Below are 20648 nucleotides of genomic sequence, written 5' to 3' on the forward strand. Positions count from 1 at the left end.
TAAATATTTTATTAAATCTTTTTGAACTGCACTGTTGGTTAAGGGCTTGTAAGTAAGCATTTCACGGTAAGGTCTACACTTGTATTCGGTGCATGTGACAAATTAAAGTTTGATTTGATTAGACCTCTGCGCCACTCGGTAGCCCTAATGCATGTACTACTCCCCTTCCTCTATCCCCCTTCACTTTCCCCCCTTTTTTTTTTTTTTTTTTTTTTTTTGGTTCTTCTCTCTTGAAAATAGCCTGTGGAAATACTCCCGAGCCTGAGTTCATAGTGTGCGCGTTATCTGTTGAACCCTTATCTATTGGCGTCATGTGAAGTGTGTGTGTGTGCCCGCGCGCTTGTGTGTTTTACGAGTGTGCGCGCACCTCTCCATGATCAACAACCAACCGGAGGCGGAGCCCAAGCGCTGACTGTAATGCGATAGCTGCTCTGTTCAAAAGTGCTATTACACACACTCTCACTCACTCACATACACACGCCGCTGGAGCACATAGAGACACTCCGCTACAGACAGAAAGACTAGAGTGGTGCCAAGAGATGGAATGAATTCTCCTTCGGAAGATATTCTATTCATGTTCGTCACACTTCTCATGATTCTCGCTCCATTCTTGTCCTAAATACGGAGACTTCTTGTCGGTTGATAGTTCAGTCAACTGTGTCTCATCGCTAGTAAATGACCGGAGTCCTGGATTCCCTGCGAGCACAGGAGAGGGAAGGGGGGAAAGGCAAGCGCTTCAATCGTATTTGGAGGTAGACTAAGAGCCGCTTATCAGACCCTGTAGGAAATACCCCTGGAGGTTCCAAATCAGCGGGCAAGCTCTGTATGGAACCGGGGAATTAAGAGGAGTTTATTTCATCCACGTTGCTCCACGAGGCTAGATAACCCAGTCATGACGAAAATATTAAAGTTATAAGGTGGCATCCCAGCCTATATGCCTGCTTCGGAGGGAAAGCTGTTCACCGCTGTCTTTAGCCCATTTTTATTCAATTAAGTACACTTGGAACAAACATTATTCGTTGATTGTTTTAGTAAAATAGTCTACGTGGAGTAATAACATTTGTTCCTACATTTTCTGCAAAAAAGGGTCCCTACATTTTCAGCCAAAAAGGGTGTGGATTTTCTTGATGGACAACTGATTTGATCCTGGGAGGTAACATTTAAAAATAACAAGACATTGAACATTGCCAAAATGGATATGCTATCATCGCTGATTGGATTTTTACTTGCAATGTGTCTAACACTGGGAGTCCGTGGAGACAAGGGTAAGTTCTCTTCAACACATGGGCTGTCAAGAAACGTGTCCGAATGTACTGGACAATACCCTTTACGGGTGATTTTAAATTCTGAATTTGCTTAAAACTGAAAGCTCACATCGTTTTTTTTATTAGACCTGTGTCTTGGAGACTGACAGGGAAAATAGCTTGTTTTCCTCAGCGTTAGAAAACTCGTTTGGTTTTAAAGCACGGGCTCCATCTGTTTCAAATCAGGAATTTCAACACATAGGCCGTGAATGGCATCAGACAGCCTACTGGTTATCAGACAATGTCTATCATGTGTAGTGTAAGCGTACTGTTATTTACCACAAAATGTTCTCTCAGCCTTGACAGATGAACCCATTCTCATTCGTTATCCTAGTTTGTCCAGAACAATATTGCTATTCCACTTCTTTCGTATTCCAAGAGTAATTTGACAATATTCCACCCATGAGAAATGACTGGGTGATATGTTATTTGATACTCAAAAGCGATTCTATTATGCTCCAAAATAGGTCATTACCATTTAATAAAAGTTGCCATAGCATGGGGGCTACATGTTTTAAAGTTCCACTGCCGTTCATGTTAGGCAGGTTTTGTAATTTTATGATCACAGATAAAAAAAATTTAAAAAGGAATAACCCTACATACATTAGCATATAATAGCCCAATGACTGCTTTGTAGGGCGATAATTCCAGAATAATTATAGAATTAAAAAAGGGGGAAAAACGGACCTACTTTCTTTTTGTTGTTGTGTTTCTTGATAGAGCTCGTGAATGAATGCTAAACTCTAAACGCGTCTGTAGACAACATCATCCGTTGACCAAACCAAAATAAATGCGCCTCAAGTGGTATTTTGCCGTTAGTGGATAATGACAAGAATATTAGTTAGACTAACCACCACCATCATCATTAATATCGACAGGAACACCAACAACAACTCGCTCATTATCTCAAGAGTCTTGCAACATTATGGTGATGGTTTGTGCCTCAATCGCACTTGTGCCTCGGCAGCTCGAGGCGGCGCCACACAATCAGTTCTCCGGTCGCGCTGCAACGTTAAGACCAGATGACACATTTTAACAAAAAGGCCACTGATGCCACCTTCCATTCCATTCAGGGAATCGTGCTGATTTGACGCTTGCTGGCTTGCTTCCTAAGTCACAGTAGTTGAATCCATAATTCATGCGTAAGAGTTATTTTTTTGTTGTTGTAGTTTTGGAATCTTGTCCAAGTCAGGACTCCCGATCTACAGCTCTCCTGAGCTTTAAAACACTGTCTGGTTTCTCACTCCCGTTCTTTTCTGTCTCTGTGCCCTACTCAGTGTCGCATCCCTGGCTGGTTTACGGACTAGTCCTATGGTTCTTCCTTAGAATGTGCTCCAAAGTGTGTGGTGTGTGTGTGATTCTTGTTTGCATACATTTAAGTGTGTGTGTGTGTGTGTGTGTGTGTGAGAGAGAGTGGTTTTGGACCTGCCATTTTGAGAGATTCAATATGACCTGTTGGCAGTGTTGGCTGCCTGTGTGCCCGTTGATCAGAGACAGATGTGGGCCTTTGGCAGCTCTCCCCCAGCTTGCTCAGATACCTCAGCCTGCCAAAGCACTCACTGTCCCAGCCTTCTCCTGTCCTCCTCAAAACAGCACATCTTGTACATACACACAGCAGCACGAGAGAGAGAGAGAAAGGAGATTTGGGAAAGACAGGAGGTTGTGAGAGAGAGAGTGACAGAGATGTTGTGCAGAACAAGAGCATGTTTTTCAGGACAAACACCAGAGAGAGCGAGAGCGGAGAGAAACAGATAGAGATGAGAAGGAAGGGTACAGTATTTGACAGGAGGGGGTTGAGTACCAAACAGCAGGGTCACTGAGTTTTAAGAACAGAGGGCAGGAAGAGGAACTGATGATATTGGGAAAATGAACACTACACCCGGGGGTCGGAGAGCAGAAGGGAGAAGTCTGTGTATCTGTCCCAAATAGCACCCTTTTCTGTATTTAGTGCACTACTTTTGACCAGAGCCCATAGGGCTAAAGGAGGGAATAAGCTCTGGTCAGAAGTAATGCACTACAATAGGGAATAGGGTGACATTTGGGATGCACATAATGTAACCGCAACAGTGTGACTCATGATTGTGTTAGTATAATTAAGTCATTTGTAATAATGAACTAGTAATTAATTGAACATACAGGACCAGTGTGTGTCTTCTTTGTCTCTGTATGTTTACCTTTCTATCTGTTATAATGCAGATTAATGAAAAGCTTTATTTCCCTCCTCTCTCTCTCTGCTTGCTTCTTTCTCTCCCTCGTTCGCTTCTTTCTCTTGTCTCCCCCACCTCACTCTCTCCCTGTCCATGCCCACTCTCGGCCCTTCCCCCCTTCTCACTCTCTCTCCTCCAGAATCTTGTTTAATCTGCCCCAGACTCCTATAACACATCAGCAGCGGAGAAACAAGCTCAGGACTGTCGTTGTTAGCATTTAAGAGCTGAAAAACAAAGGGGCTGTGGTTCAATACCTTGGCCAGGAGAAGGGCTGGGGTGCTGGGGGGAGGAGGGGGACACGCCAACCCCCTGGAACAAGGCGACTAGGGTGAAATTATAAACAAGGTCACCATAAATAATACACCTATCGGCTAGCTGGTGGCCCCTCGGTCTGCTGCTTGATGTGTGTGCACGCACTCACACACACTGCACACACATTGCGCACACACTCACACACACTGCACACACACTGCACACACACACACTGCACACACACTCACACACACTGCACACACACTCACACACACTGCACACACACACACACACACACACACACACACTGCACACACACTCACACACACTGCACACACACTCACACACACTGCACACACACTCACACACACTGCACACACACTCACTGCACACACTGCACACACACTGCACACACACACACACGGCACACACAGGCCATTTATCTGGACAGCAGTATTTTAGCAAAGCAAAACCCAGGGAAACGCAACCATCTGCTTGTGGTCAATTGATCCGTTGATGAATTGATTGCTGTACCCAACCCAATGCATTTAGTTGATTAGCCAGAACCACTTAGCCTATTATGAAGAGACATGCATGGGTGCTCTAACTCAGGAGAGAGAGGAGGCTTTAGTCTAGAACGCTATTGGTGAATTAGGGTACCGAATCTGTGTGTTGTTCATATTGGAACTGAAGTCTAAATGTGTACACTTGAATGGCTATGTTATAACTACGATTTCTGCTGCATATTCATTTATAATGTGTCATTTAGCAGATGTCTTTATCCAGAGCGACTTACAGTGTGTGCATACAGTTTCATATGGGTGGCCCCAATGGAACTCAAACCCATGATACTGACGTTGTCAGTGCTGTGCTCTACCAACTGAGCCATACAGGACACTTTAATATTATCTAAAGGTAGGTAGGGCCTTATGGTAGGTGCCTAATGATTAAAGTAAAGAGCTTTGAAAGTCACAAATCTCTCTCCCTCCCTCCCTCCCTCCCTCCCTCCCTCCCTCCCTCCCTCCCTCCCTCCCTCCCTCCCTCCCTCCCTCCCTCCCTCCCTCCCTCCCTCAGTCCAGTCTTGTGTGGAGTGGTTAGATTAAAAACAGTCGTGGACACTGCCCCTGTGTAGGGATGAATGGACGAACGAATAGTGCCTCATCTCTCTGTCCCCCTGATTCCCTCTCTCGAAGCGATAGCACTTTTTAATTAAGGTGGTAGAGAGAGAGAGAGAAAGATAGAGAGAGCAAAAAAGAGAGAGAATGATGGGGAGATTTATAATGGCCCTTCCACACGTTCACAGCTGTTCCCAAAGTGTGACGCCACAGTACGCTGATAATACCGCTAATAGAAATTGGTGCATGCACACACAGAGATGTGCAGTCATATGCGGACACTGTATATATAAACGGAGACTTGCACAGTAGATTTGAAGACTTTAAAGCACACATTTTGCTTGCATCCAAGTTCACACACACACTCACACGTATGCGCATACACACCGTCATGTGTAGACCCACACACGCCCTCACCTGTTATTGCTACATATATGTTATATACTATATATCAACATTGTTCATAAATGTTGAGGTCGCTATGGCATGCCTGTGCGTGTGGGGAGATGGACGGAGTCCTGAGCCAGCACAGACACAATAATTCATGAGGCTACCTCTCTACTGAACGCTCCCTCCTCATCCTCCCTCCTTATCACACAAACACACATGCACATATAAGACATAGTGCCCCGAAAAACACACTGTATATTCATAAAAACACAAACATTCACATACACATTCTCCACCCTAACAGAGGACTTAAACAAAGACGTACCCAGTCGATAACATACACATTGCGCGCGCACACACCCACACCTCTCCCCTGCATGCACTGTATATCCTACTGACAGCCCATCAGCTCCTCCAGGGTCAGTCCCCACAGGGACGGTCATGTCTTAATGAGCCTCGTCAGGCTCTCTCTCTCTCCATCTCCTCCTCACACTCTCTTTCTTCCTCCCCCTCAATCACCTCCCTCCCTTCCTTCTCTGCCTTAATCCTTCTCCGTCTCACAACCTTTCTCTGCCACTCTCCATTCCTTCTACCCCTCTCTCAATCCCTCTTATCGCCCACTTTTTTGTCCCTCTCCCTCCATCTCGCTCCCTCTCCTCCCTCACCCCCCCCCCCATCATCCTCATCCCCTTCATCTATCCCTCTTTACCTGCCTTTCTCCCTGCTGGCATCCCTCTCTCCACCCCCCGTCCCCCCGTCACCCTCCTCCTTAGCTGCACATGAATGGTCTGCTCAATTCAGGGAGCGGAAAAGTCCTGAGGCTGCAGGATTCTCCCAAATGGCTTAATCTTCCCCTGGCGGTACTACTGACAACTCCGCACAGCTTTTGGAGAATACAATAGGAGACATGGGCTGCGTCCTAAATGGCAACCTATTCCCTATATCCCCCATACTCAACTGGGTCAATACGGACCTCTGGTCCAGGAAAAAATACTAAATAAATATATATATAGTACCAGTCAAAAGTTTGGACACACCTTCTAATTCAAGGGTTTTTCTTAATTTTTACTATTTTCTACATTGTACAATAATAGTGAAGACATCAAAACTATGAAATTACACATATGGAATAATGTAGTAACCAAAAAAGTGTTAAACAAATCCAAATAGATTTTAGATTCTTCAAAGTAGCCGCTCTTTGCCTTGATGACAGCTTTGCACACTCTTGGCATTCTCTCAACCAGCTTCACCTGGAATGCTTTTCCAACGGTCTTGAAGGAGTTCCCACATATGCTGAGCACTTGTTGGCTGCTGTTCCTTCACTCTGCGTTCCAACTCATCCCAAACCATCTCAATTGGGTTGAGGTCAGGTGATATTAAAGGCCAGGTCATCTGATACAGCACTCCATCACTCTCCTTTTTGGTCAGATAGCCCTTACACAGGCTGGAGGTATGTTGGGTCATTGTCCTGTTGAAAAATAATTGATAGTCCCACTAAGCGCAAACCAGACTGGATGGCGTATTGCTGCAGAATGCTGTGGTAGCCATGCTGGTTAAGTGTGCCTTGAATTCTAAATAAATCACAGACAGTATCACCAGCAAAGCACCATCACACCTCCTCCTCCATGCTTCACGGTGGGAACCACACATGCAGAGATCATCCGTTCACCTACTCTGCGTCTCACAAAGACACGGCGGTTGGATCCAAAAATCTCATATTTGGACTCATCAGACCAAAGGACAGATTTCCACCGGTCTAATGTCCATTGCACGAAGCAAGTCTCTTCTTCTTATTGGTGTCCTTTAGTAGTGGTTTCTTTGCAGCAATTTGACCATGAAGGCCTGATTCACGCAGTCTCCTCTGAACAGTTGATGTTGAGATGTCTGTTACTTTAACTCTGTGAAGCATTTATTTGGGCTGCAATCTGAGGTGCAGTTAACTCTAATGAACTTATCCTCTGCAGCTGCAGCAGAGGTAACTCTGGGTCTTCCTTTCCTGTGGTGATCCTCATTAGAGCCAGTTTCATCATAGCGCATGATGATTTTTGCTACTGCATTTGAAGAAACTGTCAAAGTTCTTGAAATTTTCCGCATTGACTGACCTTCATCTCTTAAAGTAATGATGTACTGTCATTTCTCTTTGCTTATTTGAGCTGTTCTTGCCATGAAATGAACTTGGTCTTTCACCAAATAGGGCTATCTTCTGTATACCACCCCTACCTTGTCACAACACAACTGATTGGCTCAAACACATTAAGAAGGAAAGAAATTCCACAAATGTACTTTTAACAAGGCACACCTGTTAATTGAAATGCATTCCAGGTGACTACCTCATGAAGCTGGTTGAGAGAATGCCAAGAGTGTGCAAAGCTGTCATCAAGGCAAAGGGTGGCTACTTTGAAGACTCAAACATAAAATATATTTTGATTTGTTTAACACTTTTTTGTTTTCGACATGATTCCAAGTGTGTTATTTCATTGTTTTGATGTCTTCACTATTATTCTACAATGTAGAAAATAGTCAAAATAAAGAAAAACCCTGGAATGAGTAGGTGTATATATTGTTTTTACGAGCTCATGCTTTGACCCCTGGTATCATATAAAGACACATAAGACATAGAAGAATGCGTGCAATTGCAGGAAATTAGCTTTAAAACATAAAAAAAACTCTGTCCCATGCAAAATGTGTATAATTGCCGACAAGAGGGGTGTGAACAGTTTGGGGTTGCATGGGTTGTGAGGTGGGGGTTTGTTGCTATGCCGATAAACAGCAATATCCATCCGGACCTTTGCCAACTAGGAAATTTGTGTGACCGGAACTTCTCAAATAGTACTTGAGTACCCTTGCCCTCTATAGTGCACTACTTTTGACCAGAACCCTATGGGATTCCCTATGGGCCCTGGTCAAAAGTAGTGCACTAAATCGGGATAAGGGTGCCATTTAAGATGTAGACATGGAGGTGGTGGGGAGAGAAGAAAACGCCATAGGCAGACTTTATGATCCTGCATGTCTGAATCCTCCAGGGGAGATAAAGAGACTTTTCTTCACTTTTGGTTATCTTTTTATTTAGCTTTGGTTGCGGTATTGAGTGACAGGTGTTTTGAGGCTGGACTGGCATGTGGGGGGAGTGTGTGCATGTGTGTGTGCATGCACCGGTGTGTGTGTATACATAAGTGTGTGTGAGTTTCTATCCAAGTAAGGATGGTAGGGTTTCGCTATTATATCAAATGTCACCAAATCCTAAGTGTGCCTTATTAAAATACAATAGCCTTGAAAATGTCAACACTTGAACAGTCTATTATATGTCAACCCTCCAATCTTTTCCCCCACTTCCTTTGATGATGTGCTCACATAGGTGAAGCAGATGAAACAGAATATTGAGTCATCGCCATTTTCATTGATGTATTCATTGGGCTGCCGAGTGGCGCAGCGGTCTATGGTACTGCATCTCAGTGCTAGAGGCGTCACTACAGACACCCTGGTTTGAATCCAGGCTGTATCGCAACCGGCCGTGATTGGGTGTCCCATAGGGCGGCGCACAATTGGCCCAGCGTCATCCGGGTTTGGCCGGGGTAGGCCGTCTTTGTAAATAAGAATTTGTTCTTAACTGATATGCCTAGTTAAATAAAGGTTAAATAGAAAATTCACACTCAGTCTTCCTTTTCCGATGGTCAGGCTGTGTTCCGATTCTCTACTCTTCTTCCGATTTGTTCACTTGTACACTCCCCCTCATGGATTTAAAAGGAATGAACTGGTGTTGGGATAATGGTGGAAACTCCCTCCAGCCATGCTTGCACCAAATGCGTGAGGGGGAGTAAATGAGTGCACACTTCGGGAGAAGGGTAAAGAATCGTAACGCAGCCTCTGTCAGCACGGAAAGAGTTAACCACCCCTAGCATCGTTGTCATGGTGAACATTGTGGAGAGACATTTTTGTCTTCCTAATCTCGCCTTCCATTTAGAATAATAATGACTGGAAAATCATATACTGCAGTAAAATGACTGATGAGAGGCCTCACTGTATTGTCTGCCGATGTGGTTGTGTGTGCTTTGCGTGTTTGTGTGAGATAGGGTATGGCGAGCGAGGCGTGGGCGTACGGCGAAAATAAAGGCTTTGTTACTCTGGCTTCTCATTACAGATTCGGGGTGAACCCTTGTACCCCTAGACAGGGGGTCTACTGTCACTTCCTGTCTGGCCAGCCGAGCGATGCTATTGTTCCTGGGAGAGAGCCGATAGGATCAGGGAATGTGTTCTAATGTTTGCAGATTGCCTTGCCAGAACAACAATTACATTTAGAGAATGCTCCCAGAGGAGAGATTAGAGGCATGGTGGGGGGTTAGTTTGTCTGCATGGGGGGACGTGTGCGTGGTTGTCTATTTTGTTGCTATAGTAGAATTATTGTAAACACTACGTATTTCTGACACAGATGTTATTACAAATCGTGCGTCACTACATCACAAATCGCATCGCCATGGAATAAGAAGACAAATGCTCAAATCAATAACTTATCACTTGAATAGCAAGGTTTTTATTCGTAGATGTTTTGAGTCTGTGTATTGACCATATGTCTCTCTCCCGCTCTTTCTCTCTCTCAGGTGAGGTGTGTGGGGGCACCCTGGATGCCAGCGACGCAGGGTACATCACGTCCCCGGGCTACCCTCTGGAGTACCCGCCCCACCAGAATTGCCAGTGGGTCATCACGGCCCCGGAGCCCTCCCAGCGCATCGTCCTCAACTTCAACCCCCACTTTGAACTGGAGAGACTGGACTGCAGGTGAGAGAGAGGAGGGAGAGAAGGGGGAGAGGGGTGAATGGGGGGGAAAGGGAGAGAGGGAGGCCTTTTGGATATACTTAGGCTAGAAAAATGGTAGAGGGAGGTGGAGAAGGAGAGAGGGAGGGAGAGGAGGAGGGAGATTGACCAGGGATGGTTTTAACTCCAGATCTGCCTTTAACTGGTTATACATATGTAACAGAGTGTTCATAGATAGCCATAGTTACAGTTTTGGCCATTACAGTAGGTAAGAAAGGGCCACGACTGTCACGGTTAATACTTGAATATTGAGTGGGGATGAACGAATATAATTGATTGATAATAGAGAGGAGGATGAGGTTGATCGGGTGGAGGAGAAAAGGAACGTGGATTGAAAGAATGGAGAGAGTGGTTAAAAGAAAGACAGGGGTGACGTGGTGAAGTTTACAGGAAAACAGATTTGAGAGAGGGAGAGAGTTCAGTGGAGCTGTTACAGGCTAGATGGGAACCAGCTTGGTCAGTTTCCTCTTTCATAGAGATGTATAATATGAATCATATGCTTTTCTATTGTCTCTCTGACCTCATAGCAGTCAGTCATCATGCTCTGGCCTGGCTTTAACCCCTGCCTCCTACTGCTCTCTTAAAGCTGCAGTATGAAGACATTTCTCAGCCATTTCCTGGTTGCAGAAATTCTAGTGTAGAGAATCATTCTACTGTCTAAATCGCTGTGAAATATATTTTCCATAAGCAATATTTTCAGCTGTTTGAAGCTGGTGTGCAAAGCTGAAAGTAAAACACGTAAAAACGAAACGTAAGGACGGGAAGCGTAGAAATTCCACACATAAATCAGATCTACCACTTCTTAGACTTGCATTCAATGAGAAAGAGAACTCCCTTTTTTCTTCTATTTCTTTTTGTTTTACCCCTTTTTCTCCCCAATTTCGTGGTATCCAATTGGTCGTTATAGAAAACACAACCCAACCAACAACGCCCACTTAACCCGGAAGGCAGCTGCACCAATGTGTCGGAGGAAACACCGTACACCTGGTGACCGTGTCAGCATGCACTGCACCCGGCCCGCCACAGGAGTCGCTAGTGCGCGATCCTCCCCTAACCGGACGTTGATGGGTCTCCCGGTTGCGGCCGGCTGCGACAGAGCCTGGACTCGAACCCAGAATCTCTACAGGCACAGCTAGTGCCTTAGACCACTGCGCCTCTCGGGAGGCCCATAACTCCCATTTCTATGTGGCTCGGGTGGTTGTTGAACTTGATGATGTCCCTATCTGGTCTTGTGTAACGTAAATCCCCCTACTCATAGATAGCTGTGATAGACGGATACAATGAATGTGCTCACTATCGTTAAGGAGAGAGAGAGAGAGAGAGAGAGAGAGAGAGAGAGAGAGAGAGAGAGAGAATTGAAAAGCCTCCTCAGAAATGCTCTACTTTTTTTGCCCTCTCACACTTCCACTCAGATGTGTGTGGGTGCTTTTTGGAAACGCTGTGTGTGGGTGCACATGCCTCTGTTTGTTTGTGTGTGGGTGTGTGTGTTTCTTCGTGCCTGCTTCTCTCTGTGTGTATATTTCCTTATTTATGCGTGTATATCTGCACATGCACACATGCTTGGGAGTGTGTGTGTAATCGGCAGGGAACACATGGCAACCACTATCCATTCCGCATCCTCTCCCCCATCCTCAGAGAAAAAGGCCCCTACTTTACAGCCCCATTAGAAAAGAGAGCCACGTCAACAATGTTATTTATTCATAAAGACCTTTTCTCACTAATGCTGCTATAGCCTTTTTATGTAGGTTGTGTCCCAAATTGCACCCTATTCCCTGGATGGTGTTTTGACCAGAGAACACTGTACTGTATAGGGAATAGGGTGCCATTTGGGACACACGCAGATGTAGTTTGTGGAAGATGTGTTTCTTGGCCCTCATGGCCAAAACAGCAACAAAACAAAGTGGAGAAAGCCAAAGTACAGCCAGACAGGGCGACACCCCCCCCCCCCCATCTCCCACAGAGTGCTTTAGACTGGGTTCAAATAGCTTCCAGTTGGTGTTTCTGGTGCAGCTGTGTGTTGTTTCCTCCTTCCTGAGTGATTAGGCATAGCAGTATGTCTGACTGAGGAGACAGGAGGGAGACTTGGAGTTTTTCCTCGTCTGGTTTGAGGTGAGGGAGTGGTAATGCTGGACTGTATTCATTAGTGCACACCGTAGCAAACAGTAACAATTCTTGGGCAACGGAAAACATTTTGAAACGAAAACAAGAGTTTCTTATTGAACAAGTTCAAGTTTGTCCCTCCTCATTTCGGCCCGTTTTGTTCTTAGTGAATAAACCACTGGAGGGGCAGGACACTTGGTCGGGGTATTATTTAAATGTAATCTGAATATTCTGTATATATAATGTAAATATTACAAATGGACTGTGTTTATTGTAAATATGTGATAAAGTTGCGAGAGTTGTAAAGGGCTTTAATCTATGGACAATTACAGTTTTATGTAAGCCATGTCTTTTGTATGGCTCATACACATTATGTCAGTGCCATGGTCTCTCCTGAGAGTAAATTACTCTGAGACCCTGAGCATGTGAACTCAAGGAAAGTGTTCGGTTGGCCCACCTAAGGTCAGCCTTACTTTATAACCCAAACCATACTGATGAATTAATCCCTTTCCCGGCCAACCAGCACTTTCCCGGGGTTCAAAGAGTCAAAGGCTCTGGTAGCTTCAACTGCACAGATCATCACTGCTGCAGCAATAAAATATCCAGCGTTATGCAGACTTCACATATCTGAGGTGGCACTTTAATTCAGAATTTCATTTCAGGCAGAGTCCGGCAGGGTGCCAAATGGCTTTTACCTCCAAGCCCAGAGTAGATTGATGTGGAATAAATGCAATAAAGGCTGAGATGAAATATCAAGCCTATATCTCTAATGCAATCTGCCATTGGCTGGGACCAGGGCTGAAGGGATGATACCGATATGGAGTGCAGGAGGTGCATCCCACGTTCTCCTTAGCTCTCTTTCTCTCTCTCTCTCTCTCTCTCTCTCTCTCTCTCTTTCTTTCTCTCTTTCTCTCTCTCTCTCTCTGCCCTGGTATGGAAGTACTTTATTTTGCACAGTGGGATTAAACTAATTGAAGGATGTTTGCGGCACACCTACACAGTACACACACACACGCACGCACACACACACCATAAAAGCTGACACACACTTTCGCAAAGATCAATTTTCCACCCATATTGTTTTTATGCAGCTTTTGTTTTATTAGGTCATTTTTATTGCAGGCCCCACATTGGCAACTGGAGGTGACGATTTAGTAGAGCTTTGATATCCGTACAGTTCTATCAGCCTGCAGACATGTTCCTCCGTAGAATTGATCATTCAACTTTACAAACGGCAACCCATACTAATGTGCCTCGGTCTGCATCCCAAATGGCACACTGTTCCATATTTAGTGCCCTCCTTTTGATCAGGTCCAATAAGGAATAGGGTGCCATTTAGGACGTACACTTAGTTTCATCACGGGGGAAGTGCCATTGAGGCGTAACAATAGAGAGGTTCAACGTGTGAGTGTGATATCATCCTCTGTGTCTGCTACACTCCCTGGGGGGAGATGGGAGCTGTTGGAATCAGATCAATGGCTGTTTTCCGCTTGTAATGAGGAATTGATTGGCCATAGACGTGGGGAGTGTGTGTATGTGTATATGGGGGGGGGGGGCAGATTAGTGAGGTCATTGCTTCAGGTCTGATCTGCCCAGAGTCACAAGTCATGGTCACTGTGTTACGGTCACATTTACGGTCCAGTGTACTTGACCACACCAATAGTCAACCAACCGATCACTCCAATTGACCATAGTCTTTAAATACATATATACTCTCTCATGCTCAGAGGGAGAAAGACAGACAGACAGAGAGAAAAACATATTTTTTAATACAGTCGTAAGAAGGTCATACAGGGCATCCCAGCAGTAGATACTCACACCAACCAGACTGGCGGGATCGATGGTGATGCCCCTTTAAAAAGCCTTGGGCCGTAGCCTATAGGCCTATATAGACTCTTTGTGGTTAGCTGTTAGCGGTTTAGCCCCGGGCTGTGTCCCAAATGGCACCCTATTCCCTAAATAGTGCACACCCTATGGGCCCTGGTCAAAAGAAGTGCACTATATAAGGAATAGGGGTGCCTTTTGGGACGCCACCCCAGTTATCTGTAACTGTAAAGTTACTGTAAGCAACGGCTCGGGGATGGCTGCTCTGAGTGCTATTTGTTCTAAGGCCAGATTGAAGACGGTAGCCGGGGGAATCTGTTGGGATTTCTCTCCCAGCGTCTACTTAATATTTCAGAGGCACTTATGCCTTATTAGGCGTACATGCGGCGCATGACGTGGCTCTATGCTTGGCAGACTAAGAAGCCTTACTTCATTTTAGTGTCTGGGCCTCAGCCCTGCTGTTGACCGTCAGCGCCTGATATCGCTGTGGTTGTTGAGCACTTTAGATTAAGAGTGAATGGTGGTAACAAATATATATCGTCTGGATTGGAAGCAACACGCACACAAATTCCTAGCCATTTTATTTTTTGTATACCCCTCAAAATTGCATTTTGTCAATATAAACTACACAGTTCAGTTGTGAGTGTAGATTACACCTGCCTTGCCACTATTTTAGGAACAGATATTTGCATTTTCTGTCAAGTGCAACACTCATCCTACAGAGCGGTGGAAGTGAACTAGACTCTGTTGTTGCTCTCAGTGGTGAGATTGACAGTCTGGGGCTAAGGGTTAGGAGAAATGGTTTCACCCTAGTTATACCATGGTGTTTTCAGACTGGTTGCTGTGTCTCCCTCTCCCAGACACACACATGCAAGCACACACACAGGCATGCACGCACACATGCGCATACACACACACTCCCAGGCGAGGCTATCTGTCTGAGGGTCGTCCCCGGCCTGGCGCCTGTAGGGAATGCACAGAGGTGGAGGAAAGTCCCAGAAAAACAAGGAAGGTGTGAAAGGTAATTAGCAGGTTCTGTTAGCAGTTGAGAGGAGGAGAGGAGGATGAGGGGAAAGGAGTAGAGGAGCGAAGGCATGTCTGGACTGGTGCTGAACAACAGCCCTGAAAGACTTCCTTAAGTTTCCACTGCTCACCCCTTATGGGTTTCTTCTGGCCTCTATGGAGAGCTGGTTGAAACCATCATGGGTCCCAACAAGCAGGACTCCATAACCCATGAAGACCCAGTCACATAGTGAGGGAGAAGGGGGAAAGGAAGGAGTCAGAAAATGCAAGGTGAACTCTAATGGACTGAGTGGGATTAGGGTCTGTCTGTCTGTCTGTCTGTCTGTCTGTCTGTCTGTCTGTCTGTCTGTCTGTCTGTCTGTCTGTCTGTCTGTCTGTCTGTCTGTCTGTCTGTCTGTCTGTCTGTCTGTCTGTCTGTCTGTCTGTCTGTCTGTCTGTCTGTCTGTCTGCGTGCGTTTGCGCACACATGGATGTGTGTGTGAGAGACTCTGTTCTCCCACTCGGCCAGCCTTCATGCATGTATTCATCAGGGCCTGGGGAGACGGAGAGCTCAGGTCAATAATCACATCTGAGAAACACTCAGTCATCGCTTCTAATCCACGACAGGCGAGAGAGCCCACTCCCAAATCAATTAAAACCTAATTAGGTTCTCAGTTCCTTCTCAGGCCTTTTATCTTTTACGTACACACTGCAGTGTGTGTGTGTGTGTGTGTGTGTGTGTGTGTGTGTGTGTGTGTGTGTGTGTGTGTGTGTGTGTGTGTGTGTGTGTGTGTGTGTGTGTGTGTGTGTTTGTCTTAAGCATGTGTCAGTTACAGCCAAAAAACATACATACTTTGTGTACACACACACACACACACACACACACACACACACACACACCACACACACACACACACACACACACACACACACTCATGGATTGCTAGTTTTCTAAGCTTCACCAAGGCGATCTCTGGAGTAATCCTCTTTTAATAGCCACCGTGATGTAGCATTAGGTAGGAATGTGTGTGAATTGGATCAAGGCCCTCACATTAGTGTAGTTTGATCCTGGGCCCGTGCAGGTTTTTGTTCCAGCCCAGCGCAAACACACTTCACTTCAACTCATCAACAAAATCGTCAAGCCCTTGATGAGTTAAATCAGGAGTGTTAGTGCTAGGCTCTAACGAATATGTGCACACACTGTGAGGCTCCCAGAACAACCATTAACGGCCACTGATCTCTAGAGACTATGTCAATCTAAACATTCCTGCTCCCAATAACAGTGTATGGGGCTGTATTATTTGCGCGCGTGTGTGTGTGTATGCGTGCTCTTGTGTTTGCGTGTCTGTGTGCATGTGTGTGCGCGTGCACACGTGGGTCCAACACAGAACAGTGATCCAGTGCTGTGCTGAAGGCTGCTGAAGGCCTTTCATTGTAATTAGATGTGAGACTGTTTCAACGGCTCTTGTTTGACGGCTCCGTCACATATCCAAGAGAGGGTTTGAGGGGGACGCTTATTAATTATCCGTCCCAGGAAGTCCACTGTGGAAATGCTGAAATTCACTATTTTCATGAATCTGCTTGCTCTGCCCTCATATTTAGCCTCACGTTGAAGTGTTTTACCTTTTTCCTTACAGGACAACCAGGGCTACAAGTTGATAAACAATTTGACATGAACAGTTGCATTCATGAATTTTACTGACCCATGTCAATAAAGATATAAGGTCTGCCAAGCAAAAACCTGATCAAAAAAATTCAGGGAAAAAAAGTACAGAAATTGTTTGCTCACTGGGAAATGAATATCCAACTAGTCAGTGACAACTGTGTGGAGTTCGGCGGTTGTGACAGCAACTCTATGTCCTGGGATTTCTTATGATCTTCCACGTAGAAGAACACACAGGCACACCCACACGCACACGCAAGCACGCACACACACACACACACACACACACACACACACACACACACACACACACACACACACACACACACACAGTATCTCATTCTCAGGTATGCCCCTTTCCTAGTTTCTTAAGTGTCAGTGACTCGTTTCTGTTGAGTTGGCTAATTTTGGAGAGGCAGGTGGGATTTGTCTGAGTCCAAGTTTCCCCTCTCTCTGTCTCTGAAATGACAGTTAAGAATTTGGGTTAGTTCAGGGAGGTCAATAGGTCTTAGGTCGAAGGTCATATGGACTAGAGTTCAATCACATTGAGCCCCAAAGCCGTTTTTTCTCTATTCTTCTCTTTGTCCTTGGTTTTAAGCTTGAATCATCCATTCAACATCCTCCTGAAATCAATACATCCTTCTCGAAGCACCTCTTTTAACATATACATGATTAAATAAATCCATAGGTAAGATGTCCATATGAGGACAGTCTTAGTTTTGATTAAACAGCTCTTCCTGAGACTCCTGCTGAGATTGAAACAATTCCTGAGGCTGTCCTAATATGGACGCCGCACATAAAAACATTTCAACGATTTTTCATGAAATTCTCTGTATCTCATTCTCAGGTATGATTTCATTGAGATCCGTGATGGTGGTTCGGACTCGGCTGAGCTGCTGGGTAAACACTGCAGTAACATCGCCCCCCCAGCCATCATCTCCTCTGGCACTGCCCTGCACATCAAGTTTGTCTCAGACTACGCCCACCAGGGGGCTGGCTTCTCACTACGCTACGAGATCTTCAAGACAGGTGAGCCAATACTCAAAATTATGTCCGGGTGGGGGGGTTCATGATCTTTAAGACAGGTGAGTGAATTCTCTAATTCTGCCTGATGAGCTCTTATTGGGGTGTTTTGATTGGTTGTTGATCGTTGGGGGCGGGGGTATTATTGGTTGTGTGATTTCGACGTTGATGTTTGACTGGTTGCTAATAGGTTGGGAAGGAGACATATGTAGAGAGACTTCGGCCAATCTTAGATGGATGCCAAGTTGTTGCTTCTGAGCATTTTATTTATTCAATAAAATGTGTATTTATAAACCTGTGGACTGCTATTGGTCAATATTGCCCGTGAGGCGCTAACATGGCTTTCATCAAACCATGTAATGCGATCTAAGTTCATCCTAATACATTTTTGGGTTGAAACCACAATGGCCAAACTCTCCAATGGCTCTGGGTGGCCGTTCCCCTAACTAGCTAACTAGCTAACTAGCTAACTAGCCTTGTGGAACGGTTGGATGGTTGACTGAGTTCTTGCTATGGATGCCTTGGGCAGAAGGACCTATGATAACCTTCACCTTCACGTGGGGGAGTCTACCTCACACACCGCACACCCATACACACACTCACTCACCTCGCAAACTCACACACACCCCGACCAATTAACTTCAAAAGAGGCAGGGAGGAAAAATAAACATGGTTTTACAGGAAAGGGGGAAAAAAAAGCCTTAACTCTTTTCATCCTGTCTGAAAAGCATCTCAGGAATGCCTCTTTTAACTGGCCTGGGATCTGCTTCATCTAGAGGGGGGGGAATGGGGGGGGTGATGGAGAGAGGTTACAGGCTGTATAGGGAGATGATGAGGAGGGAGGGTTGAGGAGGAGGAGGGGCAGGATGGGCAAGGGTGATTGAGAGGGGCTACAGGCGGTGAGGGGATGATTACTGGGAGAGGGGGTAGGGTTGGGCTGGGATTTGAGTTTAACGATGGTGCTGGTGGTGGTAGTGCATAAGAGGAAGTGTACTTGACATACAGTACACTTGCGGTAGTGTGCTGATACACTGTACTGAGCTGTACTGATACACTCTGTACTGAGCTGTGTTTTGCTTGTAAGATCCCATTGACATTGATTTGTTTGGGTGGGATTCAGGTAGTAGTACCTCCTCTGTTTCAAAACGTTTTTAAACGTGATTTGAAAAACAACCGTTTTGAACGTGGCCCAGTTTTGTCATTTAACTCGGTTACCAAGGCCACCAGCACAATGATATGATGATGTGATAGGGCTAATATTATACACGCATACACACACTCTGCAACAGAATGGATGGGTATGCTGTTGCCATGGTTTTAACAAGAGCCTGCCGTGCATTTGGGGTGCAAAAACAATGGTATGCGTGTGTAGGTGCGTATTTATGTATGTGTGATATGTGTTCGTGGGTGGTTACAGTGTGCTTGGGCGTTATAGGATTCTGTTTGTGTCTATGTAGGCGTATAGATGTGTGTGTGTGTTTCTGTGTGAGAGAGATCGACAGGCAGAGCGTATGTTTTGGAGTGCAGTCTTCTCTCCCTTCGCATCCTACACCCATCATGGTTGTTTATTTGAACAAGTCAGGCTCGGGCCAAATAGTTCCGCAAACCTCAGTAGTTTACCAGTTCTGGGAGAGCATTAGAGTCTGCCAGGCACAACCCAGTGAGAGAGCTGTTGTTTATTTACACTGATGTTTGTGCATGAGGGATGTGCGTTCTTGTCTTATTCGTGTGCACTTGCTGTGTGTGTGCGCGCGCACGCGCGAGTGTCTGTGTACACGCTCTAGTCCGTATGTGTTTTGAAGGAGGGCGTCACTAGTGGAGATATGATCTTAGGTCAATACACAGCTTGGAGGTGTGTCTGTCCGGCTGGCGGTTGTCCTCCGCCAGAGCCTGACCCTTCAGTCCTCCTTTCGCTGCTGATCAGGGTCGTGTTCATTACACAATGGACAACGTTTCAAAATAGTTTGCAACTGAAACTAAAATCAGTGTTTCTTATTGGGCAAGTCCAGGTAATAGTCCCTTCCTGTTTCAGTCTGTTTTCTTCCGTTTGGTGCCAAATGAACACGGCCCTGCAGTATATCTCTTCTCCTAGACTGCCATCAGCACCCAGGGTTAATGATGAGGAGTATGCTGTAGCTTGATTCAGAGAATACACAGTTAAGTAAGCAGTGTGTGTGTGTGTGTGTGTGTGTGTGTGTGTGTGTGTGTGTGTGTGTGTGTGTGTGCAGACATGCATATGCGTTTGTGTATACTGTGCCCACCTTCCTATGTCCAGTGCCGATAATGGATACAGGGATAATAAACAGCAATAAGATATTTGACTTCTCACCCTTAACTGTATTCCCAAATCCCTTTTACCCTGAGCCCCCATCCCATCCCCCTGAGGGAACGTGTGCCCCAAAACAACAACCCAAACCCACCCCACCCCCATCCCACACGCACGCACCATAACCCCACAGTAGTGAATGTACACCCACTGCCCTCCCTCCCCCCATTATTGTTGTGCCCTACTTTCCTCACACACACTGGCGTATTAACCCCTCTTACCAAACCAGCCCCCCACTCCGCCCCCTGTCACGTGACTCTGTTACTGTGACGCTGTTACCACGGCTAGTGCGGGAAGACTTCCTGCCAAGCGACCTCCTCCGGCCTCTAGCACTAGCAGAACCAATCGTGATTCGTCTTTCTGTGGTTCCCCTTGGGGTCATGGTCGCTCCCCCCTAACCCAGTCTGTCGGGTTGCCTTTGGAATGTAGTGGAATGTAGCCCAGATTGACCAGGGTGACTGACCTGGCTGTGACCCCTTCCTAACTGAATAAAGCATGGCTTCAGTGTAGTGTTCTCTGATCCAGTGGTCGTGCGAGCATACATGCACGCGTAAATAGACTGCGGTGTCTTAACTTGCCAAGCTGTGGTACGCTCACAATGTTGTTTTGCTTTTCTAGGGTTTCCTGTTTTGC

General features: G+C 45.8%; 1 protein-coding gene across 2 annotated transcripts in view; it reads left to right on the plus strand.

Annotated features, from left to right (window-relative positions):
* The first annotated feature begins 456 nt into the window (after window positions 1-456).
* LOC106574325 (neuropilin-2) overlaps window positions 457-20648 on the plus strand; it is a 64185-nt gene continuing 43993 nt past the window's right edge. For both annotated transcript variants that reach the window (XM_014150167.3, XM_014150168.3), the window contains exons 1-3: window positions 457-1265; window positions 9864-10041; window positions 17514-17695. In XM_014150167.3, the coding sequence (XP_014005642.1) occupies window positions 1193-1265; window positions 9864-10041; window positions 17514-17695 (433 nt within the window). In that variant the 5' untranslated portion in view covers window positions 457-1192. The remainder of the gene's footprint in view (window positions 1266-9863; window positions 10042-17513; window positions 17696-20648) is intronic.

Source organism: Salmo salar, chromosome 16 (genome assembly GCF_965601325.2).
Source record: "Salmo salar chromosome 16, fSalSal1, whole genome shotgun sequence".
Taxonomy (NCBI): domain Eukaryota; kingdom Metazoa; phylum Chordata; class Actinopteri; order Salmoniformes; family Salmonidae; genus Salmo; species Salmo salar.